Raw genomic sequence first — 27,312 nt, 5'->3', positions numbered from 1 at the left:
TTTGCACCACCTGGCACGCCGTGCCCGTATCACTACCTGTACCTCTAGAGCATGAACACATTACGAGACGGTGGGCAGCCCAGTCCCCCACGGCAGCAGCCCCTGCAGCATCTTTTGCCAAGCCATGCATCATGGATCCAGCCCTAATGTTGCGTCTAGTCCGTTTTACAGCTGTAACGTCAGCACATCTTCTCGCGAACCGCATTCAGTCCAACTCACCATCTTGCCCGATGGCGCGCCAAAGCCGTCGTAGTCCTTCTTGCCCTCGAGGTGCTTGCGGCCAGAGAAGATGGCCGAGTCGATCAAGCTCGCGACGGTGAGGACACCGCCAATGATGGCGCATGCGCTGGGTTGTTAGCTGGGTGTTCAACCGCGGATTGGCAGCTCACCTGGTGAGGAAGTGGGCAAATGACTGGCGCGTCTCCCGATGGATGACCTTCATGGGCGAGATCTCGTAGCTGTGCAGGTTAGCGCTGGCCTCAAGAATGAGATCTTGAAAACCCACTTGATGAAGAGGCCGGGGATGGCGTGGTTCGAGTGCGAGGTCATGTCTGTCATGGTTAGTACCAGCTCCTGCTCATGCTCCGCTCCCACTCACGGCCGTGCTCGTCCTTGCCGGGGAGAAGACCACCGCGCACATCGCGCTCGTACTCGGTGACCGAGTACTGGTTGGTGGGGATCTCGTCGCCCGTGAGGTACTGGAACGAAGTCGAGACCACCTTGACAAAGTACTGGTACATGTTGTTGGTATTGGCTGAGGCGTGTGAGTTGTAGGTTGCAAGCGTCCAACTCACGGTCCTTGCCCTCGCGCGTCACGCCCGTCAGCGGGTCCTTGATCTTGAGCTTGATGCGCGTCTTGTCCTCCTTGGGCTTGAGCATCTCCTGGGCAAAGTCGGGGATGTCGGCGCCAAAGTGCCACTTGTTGATAATGTGGTCAAAGTCGTGGTGGTGCTTGTCCTTGAGGTAGGGCACGAGCTCGTGCAGGTTCATGCCGTTGCGCATAAAGGTCGCGCCGTGGCTGAAGCGCACGTTGCCAATGACCTTGTTGACGCGCAGCTTGCCCGAGACGCGGCAGCCCTCGGCGGCCTGCTGCGCCATCTTCTCGGTCCAGTGCTCCTCGACACACTGCTCAATGCCGTCGGGGTTGCTGAACGACCACCCGGCGCGGATGTACGCCTGGCGCACCTCCTCGCACGAGTTGCAGCACCCGTTCTCGGGCGGCGGCGCGCCGTAACAGTTGCCGCAGTAGTCGGGCGCGCGCGACTCGACAATACGCTCGGCCTCGCCCTTGAGCTGGCCGCCCTTCATGGGCCCAATCTCGTTCCCGCTCTGGTCGAGCTGCATCTTCTTGATGTTGTGCGAGATGTCGTTGATGATCTCGCCCGAGATGTCGGCAACGTCGATGGATAGCACTGACGTTAGAAATGGTACAGATCGCCAACTCACAGTAACATGGCACGCTGGGGAAGGTCACGTCGAGGTCAATGACAATCTTCTCGCCGCGCGAGTTGTCGACCACGATCGACGTCTCCGAGTGGACTTGTCGGTAGTCGACAAACTCTACGAGCAGCGAGGTGAGGATGATGGAGAGGGAGAGGAAGGTCACTGAGGAGTTAGCTCGATTGCTCTCAGAGTTGGGAGTTGGAGGAAGCTTGACTCACAGAAAGCACCAGTGCGCGTCTTGATCTTGACATCTTCCATTGTCTAGGCGCGGGGGGTCAACAAAGTGCCACTGGGGAGCAAGCTCTGCTACTCACCTTGCCAAAGGCATCGAGGCCCTGGAAGGCTCCGAAGAAGCCGTTTCGACCCATGGTGTTGATTGCTGCTGCAGAGCTAGAGGTTGCAGCTGGGACAAGATTGTTGACGGTAGACGTGTCGTGCAGCGTTGCTCGTCGGCCCGCAGTTTCAGGCTCGCCGCGTCTTGCCTCGTCGTCACTCACCGCGCCCACCGCGCCCACGCCGCGCCTCTACACGTGGAAGGAAGGCAAGCTGGGCTCATATAACGGAAGCAAATTGTTGACAGCCCAGCGGAATCAAATTGCCACGTTTCTGCGCGACGACGACGCGACGACGATGTTCGATGTTCCATGTCGCTTTGCGGCCCAGCACTCAGACTTCTTGAAGCTTCCAACAATCAGCTCGAACGGCTACTCACTCGAACTCTTTCATCAAACGACCCAACGAGTGATCAAAAATGGCCGCTTCAATGTACCAGAGGGATCCCCGTGCGGTACGTCGTCGCGCCGGCATCGCGCCAGCTCTGAATGTTTCGCTGACTCCGCTAGGGCCTCTTCCTCGGTGGCTCGCGTGTGAGCGGCGCCGAGGTCCGCGACCAGAACGGTGAGATGAGCTCGGGAGGTCCATCGTGCGCAGGTGCTGACGATGGCGATAGTCCAGGCCGCTCAGACCGTGTCCAACATTCTCAAGTCGTCCTTGGGTCCCGTTGGGTAAGCTGTCGTCGTTTGGGCCGAACGCAGCTAACACCCGCAGTCTCGACAAGATGCTCGTCGACAACGTCGGCGACGTGACCATCACCAACGACGGCGCCACCATTCTCTCCCTCATCGAGGTCTCGCACCCCGCTGTACGTCACGCCCCCATCGCGCCGCCGCCCGTGCTGACCCCCCAGGCCCGTATCCTCGTGTCCCTCGCCACGCAGCAGGACAAGGAAGTCGGTGACGGAACCACCTCGGTCGTCTTGTTGGCCTCGGAGCTCCTGAGGAGAGCAAACGAGCTGGTCCGCAACAAGATCCACCCCACCACCGTCATTGCTGGCTACCGTCTCGCGTGCAAGGAGGCTTGCCGCTTCATGGCCGACCAGCTTTCCACCCAGGTCGACAAGCTCGGCCGTGACGCCCTCGTCAACGTTGCCAAGACGTCGATGAGCTCCAAGATTCTTGCTGCGTGGGTGTTCTTTGTTTGTTGAGCGTTCACCCGCTAACCTACCCAGTGACGACGACTTCTTTGCCCCCCTTGCTGTCGACGCAATGCTCGCCGTCAAGACTGTCAACCCCCGTGGCGAGAAGAAGTACCCCGTCAAGGCGGTCAACGTCCTCAAGGCGCACGGAAAGTCCGCTCGCGAGTCGTTCATGGTCAAGGGCTACGCGCTCAACTGCACCGTCGCCAGCCAGGCCATGAAGCTCCGCATTCAGAACGCCAAGATCGCGTGTCTCGACATGAACCTCGCCAAGCAGCGCATGCACCTCGGCGTCCACATCACGATCGACGACCCAGAACAGCTCGAGGCCATCCGTGCCCGCGAGTCTGAGATCACCCTTGAGCGCGTGCGCAAGATTCTCGCCACTGGCGCCAACGTTATCCTCACCACCAAGGGTATCGATGACCTGGTCCTCAAGGAGTTTGTCGAGGCCGGTGCCATGGCCGTCCGCCGCTGCCGCAAGGAGGACTTGCGACGAATTGCCCGCGCCACTGGCGCCACGTTGGTGTCGTCGCTCGCCAACCTGGACGGAGAGGAGACGTTCGAGGCCTCGAGCCTGGGTTTCGCCGAGGAGGTTGTTCAGGAGCGCATCAGCGACGACGAGCTCATCCTCGTCCGCGGAACCAAGGTTGTCAGCTCGTCGTCCATCATCCTCCGCGGTGCCAACGACTACATGCTCGACGAGATGGAGCGCGCGCTGCACGACGCCCTCAGCATCATCAAGCGCACGCTCGAGTCTGGATCCGTCGTCCCCGGTGGTGGTGCCGTCGAGACGGCCCTGTCCATCTACCTCGAAAACTATGCCACGACGCTCGGCTCGCGCGAGCAGCTGGCCATTGCAGAGTTTGCCTCGGCCCTCCTCGTCATCCCCAAGACGCTGGCCCTCAACGCCGCAAAGGACTCGACCGACCTCGTCGCCAAGCTGCGCGCGTACCACAACGCCGCGCAGTCGGTCAGCCCCGAGGACCCCAAGCGCGGCCTCATCTTCTACGGCCTCGACCTGCTCAACGGCGAGGTCATTGACAACCGCGCCGCCGGTGTCCTCGAGCCCACCATGTCCAAGATCAAGTCGCTCAAGGCCGCCCTCGAGGCCGCAACCAGCTTGCTCCGTATCGACGACAGCATCACTGTCACCCCCGACCAAAAGGGCGAGGAAGACCCCCACGCCCACATGTGAGCGAGCGGCGAGCAATTAGAGCAGAGCACGATTTTACGTCATAGTGAGCAGCCGAGATAGGTACTGCCGAGCCAGGAGGATATATGTAGACGATCGCATTGCATAGCGTCTGTGGACTACGTTGCAGCCAAAAGTTCGTGCTTCGATAAATACTTAGGCAAGCCGTGTGTTCCCTACACCTTATACGAGGGTTAAAACACGGTTCCGTCGCTAATGATTTCGATGGGTGCTGGTGGGTCAGCTCTGATGACAGCAGGCACTCACGTCCTGCGGTGAGCGGGCGCTTGAGCTTTGCAATCTCGCGGCCGCCCTTCCAGGTCGAGGCTTCGAGGACCTGGGCGAGGTTGAGCTGATCGTGAGTGAGGCCCAGCTTATCGCAGATGCCCTGGTGGATCAAGTCCCTTGGAGAAGTCAGCCAAGAAGCGCAGAAGCCAGCGGGGCACGGAAGCGACGCACAATGCAATGACAGTCACGGCACGCCACTCGACGACAGCGGGGTGGCTGGGGGCAAGGACTGGAAGACCGTCGCGGCCGTTGGGGTAGGCGCCGTTCGGGAGCGAGTTGGGGCGGAGAGTCAGGAGCTCGTGGTCGACCAGGAGGCCGCCGTTACGGTACTGCAGGTGTCAGGTTTAGCCGTTGTTTCTGCTTACCTCTGGAAGACCGGTCTGGCCGGGTCCAGGGTCGACACGCCAGCCGGCAACCGACTCGATCGGCTCAAGGAGCGAGTAGCACAGCCACTGGGTGAGTTTGTGGAAGGGGACAAGGGCGTCGCCCTCGAAGCGCTGGTCGCCAATTGCATCGTGCGAGCGGGCAAGCGAGGGGCAGTACCAGACGTCGCCGAGGACCTGGTCGGGGTATTCTGCCAATGTGGTTCGCGAGGGCCAGATCGGTGCAAGGAGGGTAAAGAGCGTGTCCCAGAATGTGACGAGCGAGAGGATGGGCTTGGGGCCGCCGGTCTTGAGTGTGGGCTGGAGGTAGTCTGAGGCTGTCAGCGAAGCGCGCGAGGGGGCAGGCAATCGTGCGACTCACAGAGGATGTCGCCGGGGCGGCCTGACCTGACGATGTCGGGACGCGCCTCGAGCGCTCCGCCGAGCTGGATCAAGAGATTTGCCCTCCCTTCCAGTCCAGACATGGGGTTGGTGTCGGTCACCTGAAAGTTCTTGGCGAGGATGGCCGGGGTGAGCGCCTTGAGCGCCTTGGCTAGGGGTGGTCAGCCGCGCCCTTGGTCGTTCGAGCCGGAAGCCTCGCTCACCATCAACACGCAGCGGGTCGCCTGGGACGGCTGAGAAGACGCCGTTGACAAACATGTGATAGCTGGCCACGGCGAGGGCCTCGCTGCGGCCGCCCTCCCACGTCAGGTTGCCACTGGCATCGCGTTCCGTGTACGTCCACTGGTTGCCGGCGCCGGCGTCGAGCAGAACCGAGACGATGTACAGGTCGATCAGAGTGGCCGCGCGTTCCACGGGCTTATCGCGGGACGGGAACTGGGGATTCTCGAGCAGGTCTGCGATACGGTCGATGGGCCTGGGTGTCTGGGTCACAAAGTGGTTTTTGCGGCAGTGGGCTAGGAGGGTCAGACATTGCGGTGAGTAACGACGCACGAGGGATCTTATCATAGCTGGTTCCAAAGTCGCGCTAGCGGGTCAGCAGCCAGCTGGCAGGGGCACACGCCATCACTTGCCTCGAGCAGGCCGGCACAAAAGTCGACGACGGTCGCGAGCTTTTCGGGGTGCCAGATCCAGTAGTCGCCCTTGTCGCGCTCGATGAGGTCGAACACTTGCCTTGAGCGCTCGCGGACGGCGACGAGGGAGCGGAGGTAGGCGACGACGGGGGGAGTGGACGCGGTCGAGTTTGTGGTTGGAGCCATGGTGGGGGGGAGTCAGGGGGAAGGGAGATAGCGAGTGCAGCGGCGAGGATGGCTCGTATCTATAAGTCTAAGTGTCGAGGTCGAGGTCGAGGGTCGCTGCTGCCATCCATCCGCCGCGGGCAGTGTGAGAACGGCGACGAGGTGGGCGCGGGGGCAGGCGGTGTGGTGAGTGCGATAGGGGAGGGTGGGAGTGGGAGTTGATATGGGCGTGGCTGTCGGTCGCGACGAGGACCAATCCACCAGCGAGCGAGCGAGTAGTGGTGAGTGTCGAGTGTCAATGGTGGCCGTGGCTCGGTGGGTTGATTACGAGTCGTCGGACGTGGGTGGGTGAGTGGGTGAGTGGGTCGGGCGGCGATGAGCGCGCGCGGCGAGCGAGCGAGCGAGGATGCGCGCGATAGGGGAGGGCTCCGAGGGCCTATCGAGGGCCTGGAGCGACGCGTGCTGGCCTAGCTACAAGGTGCAAGGCGTCAGCGGCGTCGGGGCGACTTCGGTGAACAGAGTTGGGGGGCGGTGGGCGGGGGAGCGCCGGAGGGCGGGCGGGCAGGCAGGCAGGCAGGCGGGCGCGCCGCGGTGGACGGTGCGCCGATGGGATTGCAGTGCAGCAGTGAGTGGCATGGCAGAGGAACCAACGACGTCACAGGCGGCGAGCGAGGGGAGGGGGGAAGGCAGCATCGGCCACAGCCGGCGCGCCCAGCGTGCCATGCTGCCTGCCTGCCTGCCCGTGTCACTGCTGGAGCCCCCCGCCGCCCGCCCCCCCCCCCCCCTTCCGCCCCTCCGTCCCGGTCAGCACGTATCAGATCAGACACAATGGCCAAGTCGCGACCACGGAAGCAAATTCGCGCAGCAGTAGAGTGCATGTGGCGTCCGTCACGGTGTATGCGACCGGCCGGCGGGCATTCCTCGACTCTTGCATTGTCGGTTGCGCGCTCCGGCCGCTCCACTCGCCCGACGGCACGACGACGGCGACCGTCACGGCCACGGCGAGGGCCACGGCCAGATGAGATCCATTCCAAGGCCGCGAGGTAGCTGCCTGCGTGCGTCAGAGTGCCGAGCCGAGGCACGCGAGGCACTGTGGCGCCGGTCACGTGCGCGTGTTTGTTGTTGTTGTCGTTTAAGAGCTGAACTCTGACAAGTTGAAGGTTTGGGCCTGTGCATGATGCATCGTGCCTCGTGGAGCTGGGTAATAACAAGGCCGTTGAGGTCGACGGCCGTCGGCGCTAGAACAATGGGCCGTGGTGTCGGGCCCGTCGAGGGCGGCTCCACTCGATTCGTTGGGGGTACGAGGGGCGGGGCTCGTTGCCGCCAAGGTGCGTTTCATCCCCTGCCTTCCCCAGCCAGCAGTTGCAGCAGTTGCCCTCGACGCACTACTCGTCATAATCGATAACGGCAGGTGTTTCACTCGCCGCGGCGTGGCTACGACTCGTCGAAGTCGGGCGACGGCATGATGATGTGGCAGGGACGGCGGGGGGCAGGCTGGCAGTTGTCGCGTATCCCCCCTCCCCGAACCCCCCCCCCCCCCCCGCGAGCCACTGTCGGCCCAAGGGCACGGTTTCGTCTCGAACCAAAGCTTGTCGTCGTTAGCATGTGCGCGTACGTCACGGGTGCGGGGAGGTGAGACATGCAGATCTGCGCGGCCTGGGCGCGAGCGGCGGCCAGAGCACGACGCGGTCGACGCCAGCACCCCTCCCACTGTCATGCGCCAACGACGCCGCGGCGACGCCGGCGCCCCTCCCCAACGTACCTCGCCCTATATCCCCCGCTCCGCCCGGGGGTGACTACTTCCTTGCATCGCCGCGCGGGTTTGGTTTGCCTTCCGCGCCGCTGCGCCTGTTCGTTTCCAGCACTGATCCAGAGCCCGGTGCGTCGATTAAGGCAGTCGTCCTCAGTGTGGAAGGTTTGCCTGGCAGGCACGCCACATGCATCCATTATGCGCTGGACCCTGCTGCTCGGCGGCGAGTGCAGGGAGGGGGACGGGGCAGGGGCCGCGCCGCGGTTGTTGCCTGCTTGCTGCAGCAACGTAACCAACAAGCATCCTGCGTATAGAGTACACGCTGTCCGCGCCCGTGAAACACCGCGCTGCGGTGTGCGAAGGCTTGCGGGGCGGGCCGCGGGCCAGAGGGCCAGAGCGAAACGGCCGCCCCCCCGCCCCCTCGAGCGGCTCACCACCTAGCCCCACCCCGACCTGTCTGGAACATGCATCCGCCGCCAGCCTGCAGCGATGAATCCGACCGCTGTCTCTCCTGCTCGGCATTGAGTGAGCGCCGGCGAGACGACAAGCGAGCACGCCCACGCGCACGCGGTGACAGGTGGGCAGGGCCGCAGGGTTGGTTGCCTTGCGATCGGGAACCTGCGAAGCGACGACAAACATCCGGCCACCCCGGCCACCCCCGTTCTATTCATCCTGCGCTCAATTGCTCAATGGCCCCAAACAGAATCAGTGGCGCTGGGATATGGTTGGCAGCGCAGCTCCGCCGGCTCGGTCCAGCATGCATGCAGCAACAGCAGCAGCAGCGCAATGACCTCATTATGTATTGTCCTCACGGGAGGCTGCTCGTCGCCGCGCCCCGCCCGCTGCGCGCCCGTTCCTGTGGCCACGGTCGCCTCCCAACCGGCGATCTCGCTCGGACGCCATCGATGCAATGTTGACGTTAGCGCCGCGCTCGGTGCTGTAGCACGCGGATGCTTTCGCGGTCGGCTAGGCGGCGGGCCTGCTTAGACATGTGGGCTTGCATTCCGACGCAATGTGTTGCGGCTGGTCGGTGGGCGGCGTGGGCAGCTGCAGGAGCAGCAGCCTGCCCTGCGACATGGGACGCTGAGACGCTGGCGATCAGGCAACCAGGCAGCCCGAGGCATGTCGCACACTAGCACCACGAGCCCGAGCCCTGGTGCGTGTACATGCACACACACACGCACGTCGTCCTTCTTCGGCTTCGCTGTCGCTTGTGCCTCGCCGCTCCAGCAACCAGCCATCGGCACATTGTCAATGTACGTATCGCCCCTGCACAGTAACCGGGCCCCTGGGCCAGGGGGGCCACCAAGGGGATTGGAGTCGGCAGGGGTCGCTCGGTCGGTGGGGCTGTGGTGCCGGTGGTACGTCGTGGTGCTTCAGTACCTTCCAAGTGGGTTGATTTGGACAAGAAAAAAGCACGGGAACCAAAAGCAGTCGCGTCAAAGCTCGAGGTCCCGTCCAATGCGACGGCGTACCCTGGCCGCCTGTCGTCACCCCGACCTTGTCCCCTGCTCGTGCTCCAGCTCCTGCTCCAGCGGCACCCCGGCGACTCGAAACTGCCGCCGCTGCATACTACAGCCTAGGCAGTTTAGCCCCTGCCGCCTGGTGCTGCTCGCCCGCCCCGCCGGTGGAGACGGAGACGACGACGAGCTGCCAAAACTCATTTTGGCACGACGCCACTGCGTCGCTCGTCCCTGCATGTTCCTGCGCTCGCTCTTGACCATCTTGTTGCTCGACCCCCGCCGCCGCCGCCGCCTCCGCCGACCGACAAGACGCCTCAAACTCGACAAAAGGACGCCAACTTGCTCAACTTGCTCCCCCCGCCCGCTCGACGCTAGTCCCAAAACTATCCCTCTTGGCCTGATCGTCGCTGCGGTTGTGAGCGAGCAGCCCCCCACGACGCCAGCTACGCCTCCGCGCCGCCCGTCGCCTCGTCGCCTCGCCGCCTCGCCTCACCTCGCCTCGCCTCGCTCGCTCGCTCTTTAGCCAAGCGCCTTTTTGGCGGCCCATTGTCCTGAATCCCCAATCGGGTCTTGGACACGAAGGGTAATCAGTGACGAGCAACAAGGCAACAAGCGCACCGACACAAACCTACCGGGCAAACTCTCTTTGCGCGCGACTGCTTTCTCTTCGACTCTCACGCACCCACCGACCCAACGCATCGGGAAAGAATCGGCAACGAGCGACAGGCCAGAGAGATCAAAGACGAGCGTCATCGCACCCGCCCGTACCCTCAGCCGCAGTCCATCACCAGACTACCATCTCGTCCCTCCACTCGCTCGCTCGCTCGCTACCGCTACCACCACCACCACCACGCCACCCCCCATCTTGTATCCCAACATCATCCCCGTGCACTCCATTGTCCCCTTGTTTCCTCACTTTTGAGCTCGAGCCCCGCCGAGCGAGCAAGATCTTGCCTCGTTGTCGTCGCGAGGTGGTCGCCAAACTCAACCAAGCCCACATCGCCCTGTCCAGGTCCCTATCGCCCCCTCCTCGTCCGCCGCCGCCGCCGCCTGCACCACACGCACCCGGCACACCCACCCCCCTCCGCCCCGCTCTGTCCTGCGACTCCTGCAACGACGACCCTTCCTTTACAGCCACTCTACGCACCCATCACACTCTACCACTTGCTCTACCACCACGACTACCACCACCACCGTGCACCCCTCTGCGCACGTCTATTGTTCATATACCACAACTCGACTCGTACCCACCCTCCACCCCATCCACCCCACCCACCACCCCCTTGGCGGGCGCTCAGTGCGACAGGACTCTCTACATCTACGCCGCCGCCCCCGCCGCCGCCGTCGCCCCTGCTACATTGTCGTCGCTGGCCCTCCTCATTTATCACTACCCACCTCGCACCCAGGAGCCGCCAGCCAGCCAGCCAGCCAGCCAGCCAGCCGCCAGCCGCCCAGCCCCTTCGCACCACCCTGCCAGGCAACCCACCACCCACCCCAGCAGCTCTTCACTCCGTCCGTCGTCGTCGACCATCACTTTGACGTCGTTGAAAGAGCTTCATCAACAGCAACCTTTCTGGGGCATGCCTGCAGCCCCATCGTCAAAACAGCCCATGTCTCTATCGGTGAGTGTCCGCCCAGCCCCCAGCACCACACCCAACCTGCCCTTCAAAGGACATTACATTGCAGCTAGCCCACATTCAGTCTGGGTGACCGACGCCTCGTAGAGCACCATCGCTGACATCAGTCAACAGGCCCGTGCAGCTGCATCAAACTAAACATCTCCAACCCTCTCCATCACTAAGACCACCCCCATCGCCGTCGCCCTGCTTGCCATCAACCTCGTAGCCGCTGCGGTAACGATGGACGCCTTCTCCTCGTCGCCGCTGGCAGAGTCGTTTCCGAGCGGCCGTTTCGGCTCGCCAGACGCATCTCCCACACCAACCCAGTCACCTTCTCCTACAAAGACAGAGGTCGACTTTCCCGCAGACGTAGACCAGTCGTTCAACTCGTCAATGTCCATTTCAACGACCGACTCTCCTCCCCCATCACCATCCATGTCTAGAGGCGCAGAGCTTCTCTCCCCCACGCCAACATTCGTCCTCAAGCCACCACGGCGACCCGAGCTCGCGGGGCAGTCATTACAGCTTCTCAGCAGTGCCCGGACAATTGAGCCCCTTGGTACCCGTGCTCGCCCACTAGGGCCAGCAAGGACCTTCGGGCGAGAGTTGTCCCTCAACACTCGACCCCTCAACTTTGCCCAGCCGTCGCTAGGTGAAAAGGGCAAGATGCTCCCACCTGCAGTCCCAGAGAACAAGACTGCAGCCTCGCCGGTTCGCATGCAGTGGACGCTGTCTCACGAAGACATGAGCTCGCCAAGAGTATCAATACCCCACATGGGTCGCAGAGACGTGAGCTTTGACCCGTTGCGTTGATCATGCACTGACAGGCGCGCAGTCTGCACCAACATTAGAATCACCAAGGCATGTCGGCCTTGGCGACTCGATGGACGTCGACTCTCCACGACGTGTCAACCAGTCCCCGTCCATGGACGGATCACCAGGCCTCGGCTCGTTCTTCTGCGAGTCGCCAGCCGCGCCTTCGGCTGTGCCCCCATCAAAGAGGAGGACATTGGTTGCTTCTTCCCCAGCCTCTCCGTCCAGCTCGCCGTCCACGAGGCGCAGTCGCCCTGACAAGGTCGTGTCCTCTGGAGCACTTCTGTTCGGTGTCGGTTCGCGAGCGAACACGGTCGCCTCCCGCCGCAGCGTCCCTTACACCAAGCGGCCTTCTCTCACCCCGGTTGCCCCAGCCGACGGCTCGAGGGCCACAACCTCGACGACTTCAGCATACCCGATTCTCTACGGCCCACCAAGGGGTTTCGGATTGCCGCGCGTGGGACCCCAAACTATGCGCCGGGCGATCTCTGTCACCGATCAGCACACACCAGGCCCTGACGGCAGCGAGTCTGAGTCAGAGTTTGAGGCGTCCCCGTCGGTCAATCCCACCGCAGCAGAGTACCAGCGTCGACATGGCTCAAGACCTGTTCTGCCTCGCATCGATGGATCGCCAGGGTTCAAGACTGCCAAGTCGTCGAGCAGCAGTACTGCTCCTCCTCCGCCGCTCAAGAGCCCGTACGGACCTGGTGGTCTGCCGGGCTTTGGTGACAACGAGGTCGACGGCAAGGTTCTGCCCTGCCACAAGGTCAAGGAGGACGGCCTCGTCCGCATCACCCCACAGACCATGACCGACCTGCTCGCCGGCAAGTACAACGGCGGCATGAAGCGATACCACATCCTCGACTGCCGATTCGACTATGAGTACGAAGGTGGCCATATCGATGGCGCGATCAACGTCAGAAGCATGGAGCAGCTCGACGAGCTCCTGTTGACGGCTACCACCGGCGTCAATGCCGACGGTCCGCTTCCTCAGCCCAGCCGTAGTGGCCAGGCCGACGCTGCCCAGCAGGTTGTGCTCATCTTCCACTGCGAGTTCAGTGCCAAGCGCGCTCCCACCTTTGCCAAGCACCTTCGATCTCGAGACCGCATGCTCAACAACTCGATCTACCCCAAGATCTTCTACCCAGAGCTGTACATTCTCGAGGGTGGCTACTGCGACTTCTTCAAGAAGTGCCCCACGCGGTGCGAGCCTCAGTCATACGTGCCGATGGACGACCCCCGCCACTTTGAGCGCCGCAACTCGGACTTGCACGACTTCCGCAAGTTCAGCCGAACCCGCTCCTTCACCTATGGCGAACTCCAACCCGGATCACAGCCTTCCCGCGCGCAGCCCTGCCCTCCGCTGGTCTACGCTGCAGCCTCGGCCGCTACCTCGCGCCGCGGCGGGAACGGCCCGACCATTACCGAGGAGCACGAGCCAGACTCGTCGGGCTGCGAAGCCAGCCCGTGCCCGCGCGCTCTCTCCATGGGCCAGGCGCCCATCTTTGGATCATCCAAGGGTCGCGCCGCCGGGCGCACCCTCCAACGCTTCAACTCTTACGCCGGAGCCTCGCTCTTGTAATTCAAGCATTATAGTACCTTCCAACTACACTGAAACGATCTGCGGCCAGCACCACCCTGCAAGCTCGGCCGCTAAACGCATCATCACGCCCACACTCGTTTGTAACATTACCACACCACCACATCATAACATCGTGCCGCCACTTCTTTTGCACGCCCCCGCCTTCGCCCCCAGGCCTAGAAACACGAGCACGAACAACAACACGAATTTGTCAAGTAATCTGGATTCGCTTGGACCTTGTCGTCAGGCCAATATAACTGGGGTCTATATTGTCGTTTCCCCGCACGCACACACACACTGCACTGCACTTCAAAACATTCATCAACTCGCCATACCCGCGTCACACTCGCACCACAACACTGTCGCCTGTGAGCAAGGTCAACCTTTGAGCCCCTTATTTTATCACCCCACTGCCTGGCGGTGCCATGGCCACCGCCCACCAAACTGTGTTGTGTCGACCGAGTCTTCCGCATTGCGCGCTGCGCGCCCACACCACAGACTGTATCCTTACCTGTGTCTTTGTGCGCTTGCTTGGTTTTTATAGCTCTGCTGGATACATGTGCTCCTGGTATCGAATGAATGTCGTTAACAGGCAACGAACTTACAGCCACGGCCACAATGGGTGGTGGTCGGGTCGAGTGGAGGTCGAGTGGACAATTTTTGATTCCGTCGGGAGCCCCACATGCCACTCTTAGATTTTTGGAGACTTTTGGTTGTTCACGGGACGAGCAGTCCTTCAACGACCTGGCTGGCTGGCGGGCTGTCTCGACGCCGTCACAACATCCATTCCTGCATCACATCACACAATACCAAAACAGCGGACATGACTTCAAACGTCCTGCCGCTCTTCTGGCACTTGGCCTCGTCTTCAAAAGACACACGGCTGAGTGCAAGTGCCGACCTGGTGTCGTCAGTCGACGCCTTCCAACAAGCCTTTGTCGCCGCCAAGGCAGAGGCCGGAGACAGCCAAGGCGACGACGACGACGATGAAGACGACGACGACGATGAGGAAGACGACGACGACGAGTCTGGCATGGAGGTCGACGAGGACGACGATGGCGACGACGACGACGCAGGCGGCGCGCTCGCAGAGGAGGGGGCCCGCCTCGACGCCATCCTCGCCCGCGACAATGCCCAGGACGTCGTGTACTGCGTCAAGCGTCTGGTGCGCGGTCTCAGCTCGTCACGAGAAAGCAGCCGTCTGGGCTTTGCCGTCGCCCTGACCGAGGTGAGTTGGCCGTCCGTTCTGGTCGAGCCCAGCTAACCCCCCAGCTCCTCGCGCGCACACCAGCCGTCACCGCCGCGCAGGTCATCTCGCTCGTGTTGCGGAATTCGCAGTTTAGCAAGGGTGGCAAGGGCGCCGACGAGCGCGACAAGATGTTTGCCCGCCTCTTCGGCCTCATTGCTGTCTCGGACTCTGGCGCCCTCTACGCGCCCACCAGCAGCCTCGAGGACTGGGAGGTCGCCGTCGACTCGCTCCTCGCCCTCGCCGAGACCAAGGCGTGGCTCGCCGAGGCGGCGGGTTGGGCCCTCGTCCGCGCCACCGAGGACCTGCTCAAGTCGGACGCAGAGTGGAAGGAGGACGGAATCGAGTACCTCGCCGACACGGTGTACCAGAACAAGTCGTGGAGCCCAGAAAAGGTCGCCCTCACGCTCGTGCTCCAGGCCGCCCGCCCCGACATCGACTGGAAGGCGCTCACCGCGCCAACGTTCAAGCACCAGCCCCTCCTCAACAACCACAACCTCGTCACCCTCGGCCGTATCCTCAAGGAGGGTGGCGCGGGCGACGACGACGACGAGCCCAACCGCACGGGAACGTACAAGCCGCAGCTCCACTTTGTCTGGGACAAGATCCTCGCGGCCTACTTCAACGGCCAGGCTGAGGACGGCTCGTTTCAGGACTTCTTCCGTATTGTGGTCGACGAGTCGCTGTTCAGCAACACGTCGTCGGCCGAGCGCAAGTACTGGGGCTTCCAGGTGTTTGAGCGCGCGCTCCCCCAGCTCCCGGCTGCCCAGGTGCCCCTCGTCTTCACGCCAAACTTTATGCGCACGTGGATGAACCACCTCGTCTCGGCCGACCGCAACCTGCACAAGGCCGCGCTCCAGTCGGCCCGCGTCGTCAACGAGCTCGTCAAGGCCAACCCCGCCGCTGGCTTCACCCTGCTCTCGCAGCTCGTCGGCAAGCACGGCCGCCCCGACTTTGACCGCGTCACCAAGACCAAGACGGTCGAGGGCATCATGGCCAGCCTCACCGCCGACGGCGTGCTCGACTACGTCAAGTACCTCGAGGGCCTCATCCTCGGCAAGGACGAGGCCAGCAGCGACCTCAGCTCGGTCGACGAGCGCCGTGTCTGGGCGCTTGACCAGCTCGCTGCGCTCATCCGCAACAACACGATCCCCAAGGCTGACGAGTGGACCGCCCGTGTCCTCGACCTGCTCCTTGTCCACGGCTTCTTCATCCTCCGCAAGGCCGACAAGAAGAGCCCCATTGAGGCTGTAAGTTGTTGGGTGAGGAACGGCCACTGACTCGCACAGCTCCACACTGTCCCCAAGCCTCTGTTCTCCGAGGTCACCGCTGCCACTGCCCGTGCTCGCTTCACCTCGGCCATTGTCGAGGCCACCAACGCCACCCCTGCCAAGGCCGAGGGCGATGCTCCTGCCCGCCAGCGTGGTGCCGACAGCAAGGGCCGTCTCTGGATCGCCCGCGCGCTCGACACCCTTGCGGCCGTCGAGGCCAACAAGAAGCACGCCGAGCTCGTCGCCGACGCTGATGACGAGATCAAGAAGATCCGTACCGACGCCCTCGCCGTCGTCGCCACCGTCCGCAAGGCCGCCAAGGCTGACAAGGCCGATGTCGCTCGCGGTGTCGAGATTCTCCTCTCGTTCCTCATCATCCAGACGTACGACGAGGTCGAGGACGCCCTCGACCTGCTCGACGAGGCGGTGTCCGCTGCCCAGGGCCTCTTTGGAGGCAAGAAGGACGACGAGCTCGTCCCGACCGACGCGCTTCTCGACGTCCTTGTCGCACTGCTCGACAAGAGCTCGGCCGACCTGAGGACGCTGGCCAACCTCGTCTTCGGCATGGTCTCGCCTGCCCTCACCGCCTCGAGCCTGGAGCACCTCATTGTCCAGCTCGAGCAGTCTGCCGCTGCTGTCGAGGAGGACGATGCCGAGGAGGACGACGAGGAGGATGACGGGGATGATGATGAGGACGAGGAGGATGATGACGAGGAGGACGACGACGAGGAGGACGAGGAAGACGATGAGGACGACGACGCCAACGCCACTGTGGACCCCGAGTTCAGGAGACGAGTGGCCGAGGCGCTCCAGGTTTCGGGCGTCGGCCTTGACGGCGACGACGGCGAGGAGGACGGAGACTCTGACGACGAGTCGGTGTGGGACGACGACCAGATGATGAAGGTCGACGAGCAGCTCGCCGCCGTCTTCAAGCAGCGTGCTTCCACAAACAAGCGCTCCGACTTGAAACGTGAGTTGGACCTCGACGAACCCTGCTAACTCGTCAGACGCGGCAATTGAATCCTTGCACTTCAAGAACCGCATCCTCGACTTCTTTGACATCTACGCCAGGAGGCAAGCGACCAACCCCCTGGTGCTCGACATCATCCTGCCATTGTTACGACTTGTCCGCGGATCGGGCGAGCTGGCCAACAAGGCAGCCGGTGTGCTCCGCACGCGTATCGCCAAGGCGGCTCACGCGCCCTCCAACGTCGACGACGACAAGGCCAAGGAGCTCCTCGCCGAGATCCACCGCCAGGCGCAGCGCGCCTCCAACGCCGAGTTCTCGGCCCTGTGCTCGGCGGCCTCGCTCTTCGTCGCGCGCGCGGCCCCCGGCCCCGCCCTCGACGCCTACCGCGCGACCCTCACCGACTTCATGACGCGCAAGGGCTCCGAGGTCCGCCCCCAGTTCGTCGCCGAGTACGTGCGCCGGCACCCGGCCAAGGCGTGGAGCCTCGCGCCCGACCTCGTCAAGCTCGTCGCGCCCGGCGGCTCGGTCGTCAACGCGTACCGCCAGACGCAGGGTTACACCATGCTCGGCGCCCTGTTCCAGCACCTCGGCTCGCTCGTCAAGGCCGGCGACGTGGCCCAGGCCGACGCTGAGAAGGTTATCCGCCAGGCCGCGTCCGACGTGTACGCCACGCTCGAGGCGGCCGCGGCGTCCACCGACGCCAAGGAGTGGAAGGCCGACCGGCTCAAGGAGGTTGTCAAGTTTGGCCTGCAGCTCGCGCGCGCGGCCAAGGCGCTCGCGGGCGACAAGGTCGCCGCGCTGTTCGACGTCAAGCGCCTCGAGAGCGTCACCGAGCAGATCAAGGCCGGCGAGCGCACAAAGGAGATGAAGTCGATCCACCAGCTCCTCCAGCAGCTCGCGTCCGTCCTTGGCGCCGGCAAGCTCAAGGAGAAGAAGGCCGGCAAGGCCGGCAAGAAGCAGGCCAACGGAGACGACGCGGCCGAGGCCGAGGCTGAGGCCGATGCCGACGCCGCCGACGAGCCTGTCAAGCCAGTCAAGCGCAAGGCGCCATCAGGCGACAAGGCCAAGGCCAAGGGGAAGAAGGTGAAGTCGGCGCCATAGAGTTCTGCATAATGCATATCGGGTTTCACATTGCGGGTGGGGTATGGATATGCAGGGTGGGTGTGGGTGTGGGTAGGTGTATGTGTCAAGACGTGGGTGTAAGTGCAGACAAGGCGATGATGGCCACTATCGCACAAGTGCAAGGGCAGTGGCGAGCATCTCGGCATGGCGGAGGACGCTGGCCGGTGTGGTGGTGGGCGCGGCGAGGTCGTCGAGCAGGACTTTGGCGCGGCGCGCGAGGGCCGCAGCCGAGCGGTTGTCCGTCTCGCGCTTGAGGTCGTCGGCGCGGGACTGGGCCCGGTCGAGGATGGACGCTGGGAGGCCGGCGAGGCGCGCGCACCACACGCCGAACGACGCCTCGGCGAGCCCGCGCTCCAGACGGTAGAGGAACGTGATCTCTGCATGGCCGTCGGGCGCGCGCCGCTCGTCGAACGCCATGTGCCAGTTGCTCACTTGGTCCGGGAACTGGCGTCAGCGTGCACGCGCAGCAGACGTACCTCTGCGGCGAGCTGCTCTGCGACGAGTGGGTAGTGGGTCACGAAGAGCGAGTTGCAGCCTGCCTTTGCGAGGTGCACGAGCGTCGCGTACGCGATGGCCACGCCGTCAAACGTGCTCGTGCCGCGGCCGAGTCTGCCGTTAGCGAGCACGACACACCACCACTCACTCGTCGAGGATGACTAGGGTCCGCGGCGTGATGGTCCGCAGGATGTCGCTCGTCTCTGAGAGTTCGACCATGAACGTGGACTTCCCACGGCCGATGTCGTCGGATGCTCCCATGCGACTGTTGTCAGTTGACCGTGTAGGGCTCACAACTCACGTCAAGACAGCATCGTGGATCCCGAGAGTGGCTGCTTCGGCTGGGACGAACGAGCCGATTTGCGCGAGGCAGACGATGAGCGCCGCAGCGCGGACGCAGCTGCTCTTGCCTGCCATGTTGGGGCCCGTGATGACCTTGGACCGTCCCTCGGCCTCGGAGAACTCAATATCAAACGGCACGTAGGCCTGGTCACGGAGCGTCTCGACCATGGGGTGACGCCCCTGCGTGATTGAGAGTCGCGGCTCGCTCACAAATGTGGGCTTAGTGTAACCTGGCCCGCTGGCAATGGACGCGAGGGAGATCATGCAGTCGATAACGGCGATGAGTCGCGAGACGACGACGAGTTGGTGGCACTCGGAGATGTCGGTTTGGAACGACTGGAACGCGCGCTTGGCTGACGCAGCCAGCGTCTCCTTGTGCTGCTCACGCTCCTTGATTCTAAGGTCAGTTGTGTGCAGTGACTGTGAGCTCACATTTGGAGGATTTCTGGGGTGTGGAAGCGCGAGACGGCCTTGGTCCTACGGTGTGAGCAGTGCACCTCCGCTGGTACGTACGAGCTGATCTTGACCCACTTTGGTGGGACGAGTTTGGTGTCGCGGAGGGGAACCTCGACCAGATACTGGCTTGTCAGCTAATGACCTCACTGGAAAACCTAGCTCACTTCGATGCCAGAGACAGTCACATAGTTGAGAGCAGGCTTCTTGACCACCTTGCGGACCTCCTTGAGGTGCTGAGCGAGCTCACTCTCGCAAATGCTGATACACTGAGGCTGTCAACCGCGCTCACACCGCCCACGCACGTCTTTAGCGTCCTGGATCTCGGGGTACTTGTCGGGGTCAGTCCACAGGTCGGCCACATTGTTGGCTCTGGCGGCCTTGAGGTCGATAGCAGAGAGGAAGGCGCGTGCAGGCTCAGCAATGGTCGGGAGCGTCGTCAAAATGTTGTTGAGCAGCTCAGAGTAGAACGGCTTGCCAGCACCGTCGTCTGGTTTGAACTCGGACGCCACACGCACGAGGCCAACAAGGATAGTGGCCAGCTCGGTCGGCGTCGCCTTGCCATACTGCACGCGGGTGAGGCCGCGCACCAGGTCGGGCATGTTGACGAGGAGACTGCGCAACTTCTCCATGTGGTACGTGTTGCAGGTCACGATCTCCTCGACAGCATCGAGCCGTGCACGGAGTGCGCTGTTGGGTCAGTGAACACCGAAGAGCCTCAACCCACTTGACGTCAAGCAACGGACGCCCAATCCACTCTCGCATCAGTCGGCGGCCCATACGAGTCTTGGTGCTGCGTGTAAGCAGCGTCGCTATGGTACACATACTGGTCCAGAACTGAGACGGGTCAGCTGGGCAACACTGAACAGACTCACGCCACACCAGGCTGCCGTACACTCCTCCGTCAGTCTGGTTTCGATAAATCTCGAGATTGACGAGCGTGTTACTCGAGAGCAGCATGTGCGCGCGGTTGATAAACTGGGGGTTAGGAGGGCCGGCTGGGCTAACCCACCTTTGTGAACGACGAGCGATGGCGGAAAGCGCTCTGCAGGCCGAAGGCTGGAGAGTTAGTATACGGTGGAAACATAACTCACCCTTCATGTAGCGCACCGCGATGGCGAGCGCCACGACGATCTGCTTGGGGAAGTCGACGAGGGCGAGGACGGCCTCCTCGGCTGGAGGTCAGCATGGTCAAGGCTCCAGCTCACCAGGCAACCCAGACGCGAGGGTCATCGAGTCGCTCTGCGTCGCGTTCTGCTCCATGTCGACGTCACCGCGCTCGTCGCGCTCGTCGCCCTCCTCCGCAGCCAAGTCGATGACTTGGCCATCTCTTCGGTAGAACGACGTCAGCAAGTCGAACGCAGCGCTGTACTCGAGCACGTCGTGTATCCTCTCTACGCGAATGACGCTTGCGCTGCCCGACGACCCAGCCGCATGCTTGAGCACCTTCTCCGTCGCCTTACTCAGCCCGCTGGCCGGTAGAAGCAGCTCGGCGGGCTGGAGGTGGGTCAAGCGCGTCTCGAGCTCGCTGCGCACTTCCGAGTCGTCGAACTCGTCCCACACGACGTCGCCAGTGTTGGGCACGACGCTGACGATGGCGATGCGCACGCGGTCGTCGCGTGCGAGGCCGCCCAGGCCCTGCTCAACGACCGCAACGAGCGCGTTGGTCGGCGGAGGGGCGCCTCCTGGTCTAACCGGCTCGTCGCGCGCCGTCGACGACTGCTCGGACGACTCCTCGACGTACCTGCGTGTGTCAGCTACCTCAAGTTGATCGTAAGCTGCTCACGTCGCCGCCGTGTATAGGTGGGTGAGCTCGCGCACAAACGGCGCATTGCGGTTATCCCCGACCTTCTTAAGCGCGGCCGTCTCCATCTGCGAGATGACGCCGACCTTGTACCCGAGCGAGATGAGCTTCTTGACGTGGATATGCAGGCGGTGAACGGGGATGGACGCGGTGTAGAAGTTGCGATCGGGAAAGCTGGGGTCAGTGGTGGACACGCCGAGCTCTGGCTTACGCTACGATGCCGAGCTCCTTGGACGCCGCCTGCCGGGTGTCAGCCGTACCCACGCCCCTCACCCACCTTGGCGTCGTCACCGTGAAACTTGTACTTGTACCCCACCTCCATGAGGAGGAGCACGTCGGGGTTCTTGGCCTTGATGTCCATAAACTGCCTCTCCATCGGCGTGTACGTCTGGCCGCTAGGGCCAAGCTCGACCTCCTTCTTCTTGCGCCCGCGCTTCGGCTCGGCGGCATACTTGGCGCGGAGAGCGCTCCCCACCTCTTCCGCGGCCTCGTCCGCATCGGCGTCGGGCGTGCCCTCGCCCATCTCGCCACGCAGCTCAGCGGCCGCCGCTTCGTCAAGCGCGAGCGACCTGCGGCGGGGGAGCACGGCGCCGGCGTCCGCGAGCACGCGCCACGCCTCGGGGCGGGCAGTGTTCCGGGGCACCGCGGAGCCCGATACGCCAAACGCGCCGAACGCGGCGCCGGGCGCCGCGGCGGAGGCGGCTACCGCGCCAGCGGGGAGGCGGAACGTTTCGAGCGCGGCGTTGGGCTCGGCTGGCCGGCTGGCGGGCTTGGGCTTGGGTGTGGGTGTGGGCACTGGTGTGGGCTTGGAGAAGTACGACGACCGGATGGCCTTGGCGCGCGCGTCTCTCGCGGCCTCGGGGGGGAGCTTGCGCTTGGGCGGCGGCGAGCCCGTCAGGTCGACCGCGTCGCGCGCGCTCCGGCCCGCGCTCGCGTCAGCCTTGGGCGCGAAGAAGCTGTGCAGCGAGGACCTGGGATCAGCGGAGCTCGCGCTGCGACTCACTGTGCCGGGTTGCTGCTGCTCGGCGTTGGAGGCATGGTCGGTGGGGGTGTGCGATGGACAGAGGTTTGTTGTCGCCGCCGTGTCCAAGTTTGGCGCGCCGGTGGAGGTCGTCGTCCTGGGTGAGGTGTGCAGGGCTGCCGCACGTGGCATGCACTGGGGCCCCGCGGCATGACATCACGCGGCTGTCTTGTGTTGTGTTGCACCGTTTTGGATGTTGAGCAACAATGTCTCAGCACCAAGGTGCAGAACAGATGCGCCCACTCGCGCGCCCACCCCCACCCCCATCTCGTTGCAAGCATTAAAACGACTTGTGCATGCAAAAGATGTCTCCCCCGAGCCCCGTGAAGCTGGCAATGCTAACTCCCGCCGCGCCCAGAGGGTTATCCTGCTGAGCGGCCACCCGCTCCGTGCGGGTGCAACCATGTTTACCGGCGGTATGATACGGCATTGTCGCTTCCGGGGCTCGAACGCTGGTCCCTCACATATTGTCTTGATTCAGGAGGAATTAAGACATGTGAGGTGTTGCCAAACTGACCAGACGTTCGGGGGAGCTTGTTCTGCCAGGTGGGCAGGCTCGAGCCCTAAGACACGTCTCGCCGCCGCGCCGCCGCCGTCCTGCCTGGCTCTCTCGCACCTGGCTTGTAGCAGCGCTTGCAGCAAAACGTACCTTACACATACATGCACCCTTCACTGCCGTCAACACTCTCCTCTCACGCTCGCCACCCAACAACCGACACCCACATAGTACCACTCACGCACCGCCCACCATCGCCTGCTTCATCCGCCGCGCGTCGCCGCCTCCCGTCTCACTCCTTCGCATTGCCCCACCCCCATACTCCTGTGGACGGTTTAATGGGCTCGATATACGCACAAGGCAATGTGCTTTGAGGCCGCACCCGGCATCGAGCTCTAGGACAAGTCGCAGCTCTCGCCTTGCCAGCACCGCGCTCGTCGTGGGATTGTTTACACGGCACACTTGTCTCGTCCCTGGCCCACTCGTCTCACCCCGCCTTCAACATACCGCCGCGTCTCCGGCTGTCGCGCTGCGCGCACAACGCCGTGGCTGTGTGGTGCGCGGCTTGCCCGTCACCCAAGTGGACGAGCGCACAGACCTCGCCACACATGCAGATCATTTCGAGCCCTGGCCATCCTCCTCCCCAACGCGTTCGGCCCCCCGAGTGACCCAGGGGACCGGTCGACCGGCAGATTTCAAAGGGGTGGTGGGGGCCAGTAGCAGAGCAGAGGACAACGTAGAGAGACGCCGCCTCCCCTTCTCCCCCCTCCCCCCTCGTCAGCCAAGACGGCAGGCCGCGGCTGGTAGCCACGAGAGCACGGCTGCAAGGCGCGCAAGGCACAGGAATCTATAAAGGCAGCATCATCGATGAGACGAAGGCCGCGGTCTCGGGGACGGTGCTACTGCAGGCGGCGCGGGATGCACTTGCGGCCGACGAGACGGTGGCATTGCTGCATTGTATTTCTCGCGGCTGTCGCAAAACGCAACATGACGCAGATACATGTTAACCTTCTCGCATAGTGCGTTTCTCGTTTGCTGCACAAAGCGTAATACGGCGCCGACGCCTCGGCGGCAGGATCGCCCACTGGAGGCCACGAAACGCACAGAGCCACCGCCCAGCGGTCGCATAATGCGTTTGAACCAGGTGCCACAAACGCAATTGACGCGACGGTACAGTCACCTTTTTCTGACACTGCGTCCTGGCGAGGCTGCGAAACGCGCCATGACGCCGCTGACAGGTCATGTTCCACCATATTGCGTTTTGCGAGCCGTTTTGTGCCGCCTAGTCCGAGGCGACTTTCTCGCATAGCGTGTTCCTGCTTCTCGCGCGAAACACACTATGCCGCACACCACAAGGTCACCTTCCACCACATTGTGTTTAGCCAGGTTCCAGTTCGTACTTGTTGACCCCGCCATGCCAATGCGATGCATGATAGAGATTACATTCCTTCGAGTCCAGTAACACACGAATCCAGGCCCATTTCACAATCCCAGTCACAACACACGCGCGCTATGCCGCCCCACCAGCGGCGCCGCCCGCGCCCGAACCAGACGCAGAAGCGGGCGGGTGGTGCGCCTCGCGAATTTTGCCGCGCTGGCTCTCGGTGCGGCGCGCCTCCTCGTGCCGCTCGAGCGCCTCGGATCCCATGCCGCCGTTGGACGCGTGCAGCGCCCACTCCTCGTCGGGGTCGGCCTCGCCCGCCTGGCGTCGTCGCACGGCCGCAGAGCTCAACTCCTGGAACGTTGCGCCACACTGGCACTGCTTGCGCGGGTCGAGGTTGTTGTCGCTCTCCGACGTCTCGTTGGCACACTCGTCTGCGGGGCGTCAGCTGGACCAAGGCGACTTGCAACTCACAAGTCGGCAAGTTGAGCGCGGCAGTCGAGCAGCAGCACGACGGCACAATGATAGGCAGGCGGACTTGGCACATGCGAACCTCGCCTGGCCCACTGATCTGCTTGCCCGTGACCGTTTCACCCTCCATCGAGTAGAAGATTCGAACAAGGAGTTCGTGCGAGACACGCAGGGGAGTAATGGTTCTGGCAGAGTTAGCGGGTGCCAGGGGAGACCAACTCACCCAGCGCTCGTCGAGGGCCTGATCTTGTCGTGGTTTGGCAACCTGGCCACGGCGCGAGTGCGGTATCCGTTCGGAGGGTAGTCACCTTCCTGTCCGCCAGCGTCTGGCCCACGCCACAGAGACGGGACAGGGTGGCCGAGGCGGCTCTCGCCGTGCTGGTGTGGCCGGCCGACCTGGTAAATGACGTGGTTGCGGGGTCCCTCAGGGCGGATGGGCGGGTCGTTTGGCGTGCGCGGCGACACGACCGTGTAGCTCTGGCTGAGGAGGAGGCGCACAAAGAAGATGGTACAGGTCGGGGCAGGCTTGGGGATGGTCAACTGCACGAGCATGACGCTGGCGATGCTGAACGCGTCCGACGTCGCTGAGAAGCGCCACGGTCCTAGGCCCTCGACGAAGCCCTCCTTCCTGAGGTCAAGCTGGAACACACCTGCGCCGACAGTTGGGTTGGCATGCACCTTGAGCTTGCGCATTGCGCAAATGTCACCAGACAGCCAACCCGCCTTCTCGGACCGCGTCTGGTCCGAGTTGGAGTTGATACTGGCGGTGTCCGTGTCCCGGCGCAAGGGCGACGGGCGGCCGAGACTCGACAATGAAGGCACCTGCACGTCACTACCGCTTGCGCGTCGGTGGTACAGTCCTCGAACGGGTGGAGTGGTGACGCTGTCCGTGCCGCCAAAGGCAATGGCGTGCTCGTCGGACGCGTGTGGCGATCCCGGCACCTCGCCCAGCGCGAGGCTGCCCATCCTCGGGGACAGGTTCGAGTCGGCTCTGGGCCTTCCGTTCAGCCCTGCGGCCTGGTCGGCGGCAATCTTGTCCGACCGCGCAATGACTGCCTGGAAGTCGGCGAGGAAGGGAATGTCGCCCTGGATAGGAAGCTCGCGGCTTTTGAACCTGTTGCCAAACACGCCTCCAGATGCCGGAACGCCTTCTACTCGAGCGGTAATGATGTACGAGACGCGGCCAAACTGGTGGTAGTCGTAGGTTGCAAGGGTTGCCGGTAGCAAGATGGAGAATGAGAAGCTGAAGCGTGAGCTCTATCCCGGGCCTAGCAGCTCACCTTTGACTGCCCTTCTCGAGCCAGATGCCGTCCTCGTCACTCCCCGACAGAATCTCAACTCCGCGTTCAAAGATGCCGTCCTCCTCCCAGCCCCTAGTGCCACACATGTTCAACCTGGCGACCGACTGCACGCCGACGCTGATGGCCTGTACGCGGCGGCGCTCCCTCATGACCACCTCGAGAGTACCAGTCAGCACCGTGTCCTCTGCGGGAGGCTCGCGCGTCGGCTGCCCAGCCTCGAGAGGGTGCAAGTCGTACTGGCGTGGCGGGCGGACGAGTGCGACGCCCCTGCGTTGTCAGCGTGGCTCGCTCCGAGTCGCCACCAGCAAGTCCGGACCCCCGCTTCCCATTTCGGACCTCGCGCCGGCCATTTCACACTCTGGCCCCCGGGGCGCGAGGCACACGCCACCAGTTACTCACCATCCTGGGACGTGAATCGTCAGCGTGCCGAGGCGCGACTGGGGCTGGATGCTCGACGAGCGCAGATAGATTGGCGGGGGGACGCGGGGGCGGTCGTCGAGCACCATGGGGTTTGGGAGCGGGCTGCGGTCGAGCGAGTGGTGGGCGTACGGCGGCGGGGTCGCGGACCGGATCATGGGCGGGGCCGAGGCCGTCTGGGCGTTGGCGCCGACTCCGGCACCGAGCGACTGCGTCGCGCGGAAGCCGGGGCTGCTGACCTCGTCGCCGGGCGTGGTGCCGGGCGTGGTGGCCGTCGCCTGGGTCGTGGCGCGCGGACGACCGGTGCGCTCGCGCAGCTCGTCGAGGGCGTGCTGCGCGCTTTGGGTCTGGTGCGAGGACGAGGTGCTCGCGCTCGGTGAGCGGGCGCCCCGGGTTGAGGGCGGGATCGACCCCGCGCCGGCCGCGAGCACGGCTGCTGACCCGCTGAGGCCTGAGGCGCTGGACGTGGCCGAGCCGCGCCGTTCCCGCCGGGGCGACGGCCAGTTGCGGAGCTGCATGGGGTCGGTGTCGGCGTCGGCGTCGGGCTAGGTGTGCGGAAGAGCGTTTGTCGTGTCGCTGACGATGCGTCCACGTCAACGGTAGCGAGCAGACGAGCGCACCGACTGCTTGTGCGATGGTCGTCGGCCGAAGCAGACGGTGTGGTAAATGTCTGAGCGGGCAAGAGGCGAGGGGTAAGCGTTGCCCGTGACACTGATAGCGGGGCCGGGGTCGATGCAGTCGAGAATTATCGCCGGTAGCGCTAGGCAAGCCGCGTCGAGTTGACTAGGCTACCCCGGAATGTGTCGGCGGGTGGGAGGTGAGATGAGAGTGGAAGTCGAAGATGAGGAGTCGCTGATCGACTCGTGTGCGTCGGGCCGGGTGTTGATGCTGCGCAGTCGCCGAGCAGTCGCCGAGCCGCACGAGAGCAGCAGCGCTTGCCTTGTTGTTGATGAATCGGCAAGCCGATGCGCGATGCAGGTGTTCGAGTTGTCGGACGAGGGCGAAAAGAAAGCGGCGCCGAGTCGACTCGGTCGGTACTTCGGTTGTGGGGGTGGGACGCAAGAGAGAGATCGAGACCAGGCCCTCGGGCCGGCAGTGGTGCACTCGTTGCCGATCGGCGATGCCGCTGGTACGTAGCCGCGGCTTGGAGTCTTACACAAAGGCAAACTTTGCAGTCGACGAGTTGCTTGCTTTGCTTGCACACACCCCCAAACGCGAGAGGCAGGTGCGCGGGCAAGGGGCCGGCGGTGAGTGAGGGGCCAGCAGAGGGCAGCGGCAAGGTCGTGCGTGCAAAGAGCCCCCCGCGTCATGTGGCACTGGCCGTTAAATACAGG

At 63.5% G+C, this 27,312-nt stretch overlaps 7 protein-coding genes across 7 annotated transcripts; 3 read left to right on the top strand and 4 right to left on the bottom strand.

Moving 5' to 3' along the window:
* Positions 1-165: 165 nt before the first annotated feature.
* Positions 166-1,811, bottom strand: ERV46 (ER-derived vesicles protein erv46; the record flags this gene model as incomplete). The annotated part of the gene is made up of 9 exons (XM_069350894.1): positions 166-171; positions 220-346; positions 390-458; positions 506-551; positions 599-754; positions 795-1,412; positions 1,447-1,605; positions 1,662-1,704; positions 1,758-1,811. 9 exons carry the CDS (start codon positions 1,809-1,811, stop codon positions 166-168), a joined length of 1,278 nt encoding a protein of 425 aa, XP_069211280.1.
* Positions 1,812-2,194: 383 nt separating this feature from the next.
* Positions 2,195-4,115, top strand: cct1 (chaperonin-containing T-complex alpha subunit Cct1; the record flags this gene model as incomplete). The annotated part of the gene is made up of 6 exons (XM_069350893.1): positions 2,195-2,230; positions 2,286-2,340; positions 2,393-2,447; positions 2,491-2,584; positions 2,630-2,904; positions 2,951-4,115. 6 exons carry the CDS (start codon positions 2,195-2,197, stop codon positions 4,113-4,115), a joined length of 1,680 nt encoding a protein of 559 aa, XP_069211279.1.
* Positions 4,116-4,306: 191 nt separating this feature from the next.
* Q8F55_002285 (uncharacterized protein) lies at positions 4,307-5,982 on the bottom strand (the record flags this gene model as incomplete). The annotated part of the gene is made up of 8 exons (XM_069350892.1): positions 4,307-4,344; positions 4,380-4,516; positions 4,572-4,729; positions 4,766-5,094; positions 5,145-5,315; positions 5,368-5,679; positions 5,717-5,750; positions 5,797-5,982. 8 exons carry the CDS (start codon positions 5,980-5,982, stop codon positions 4,307-4,309), a joined length of 1,365 nt encoding a protein of 454 aa, XP_069211278.1.
* A 5,051-nt stretch (positions 5,983-11,033) lies between these two features.
* On the top strand, positions 11,034-13,188 carry MIH1 (m-phase inducer phosphatase; the record flags this gene model as incomplete). Its single annotated transcript, XM_069350891.1, has 2 exons — positions 11,034-11,582; positions 11,629-13,188. The coding sequence occupies 2 exons, from the start codon at positions 11,034-11,036 to the stop codon at positions 13,186-13,188; spliced, it is 2,109 nt and encodes a 702-aa protein (XP_069211277.1).
* An 823-nt stretch (positions 13,189-14,011) lies between these two features.
* On the top strand, positions 14,012-17,776 carry POL5 (DNA-directed DNA polymerase; the record flags this gene model as incomplete). The annotated part of the gene is made up of 4 exons (XM_069350890.1): positions 14,012-14,416; positions 14,461-15,684; positions 15,724-16,675; positions 16,713-17,776. 4 exons carry the CDS (start codon positions 14,012-14,014, stop codon positions 17,774-17,776), a joined length of 3,645 nt encoding a protein of 1,214 aa, XP_069211276.1.
* Positions 17,777-17,902: 126 nt separating this feature from the next.
* On the bottom strand, positions 17,903-21,929 carry MSH3 (Mismatch repair protein msh3; the record flags this gene model as incomplete). The annotated part of the gene is made up of 16 exons (XM_069350889.1): positions 17,903-18,241; positions 18,274-18,406; positions 18,441-18,557; positions 18,594-19,031; positions 19,067-19,111; positions 19,148-19,212; positions 19,255-19,356; positions 19,393-19,777; positions 19,815-20,065; positions 20,100-20,146; positions 20,182-20,262; positions 20,296-20,831; positions 20,874-21,065; positions 21,103-21,131; positions 21,169-21,862; positions 21,895-21,929. The coding sequence occupies 16 exons, from the start codon at positions 21,927-21,929 to the stop codon at positions 17,903-17,905; spliced, it is 3,489 nt and encodes a 1,162-aa protein (XP_069211275.1).
* A 1,989-nt stretch (positions 21,930-23,918) lies between these two features.
* Q8F55_002281 (uncharacterized protein) lies at positions 23,919-26,496 on the bottom strand (the record flags this gene model as incomplete). The annotated part of the gene is made up of 5 exons (XM_069350888.1): positions 23,919-24,223; positions 24,264-24,445; positions 24,484-25,503; positions 25,541-25,828; positions 25,961-26,496. 5 exons carry the CDS (start codon positions 26,494-26,496, stop codon positions 23,919-23,921), a joined length of 2,331 nt encoding a protein of 776 aa, XP_069211274.1.
* Between the last annotated feature and the right edge of the window lie 816 nt (positions 26,497-27,312).

Source organism: Vanrija albida, assembly GCF_041260175.1.
Source record: "Vanrija albida strain AlHP1 chromosome Unknown contig_2, whole genome shotgun sequence".
NCBI lineage: Eukaryota > Fungi > Basidiomycota > Tremellomycetes > Trichosporonales > Trichosporonaceae > Vanrija > Vanrija albida.
Note: the sequence above shows the minus strand (reverse complement) of the source record. Positions and strands in the feature narration are given on the sequence as shown.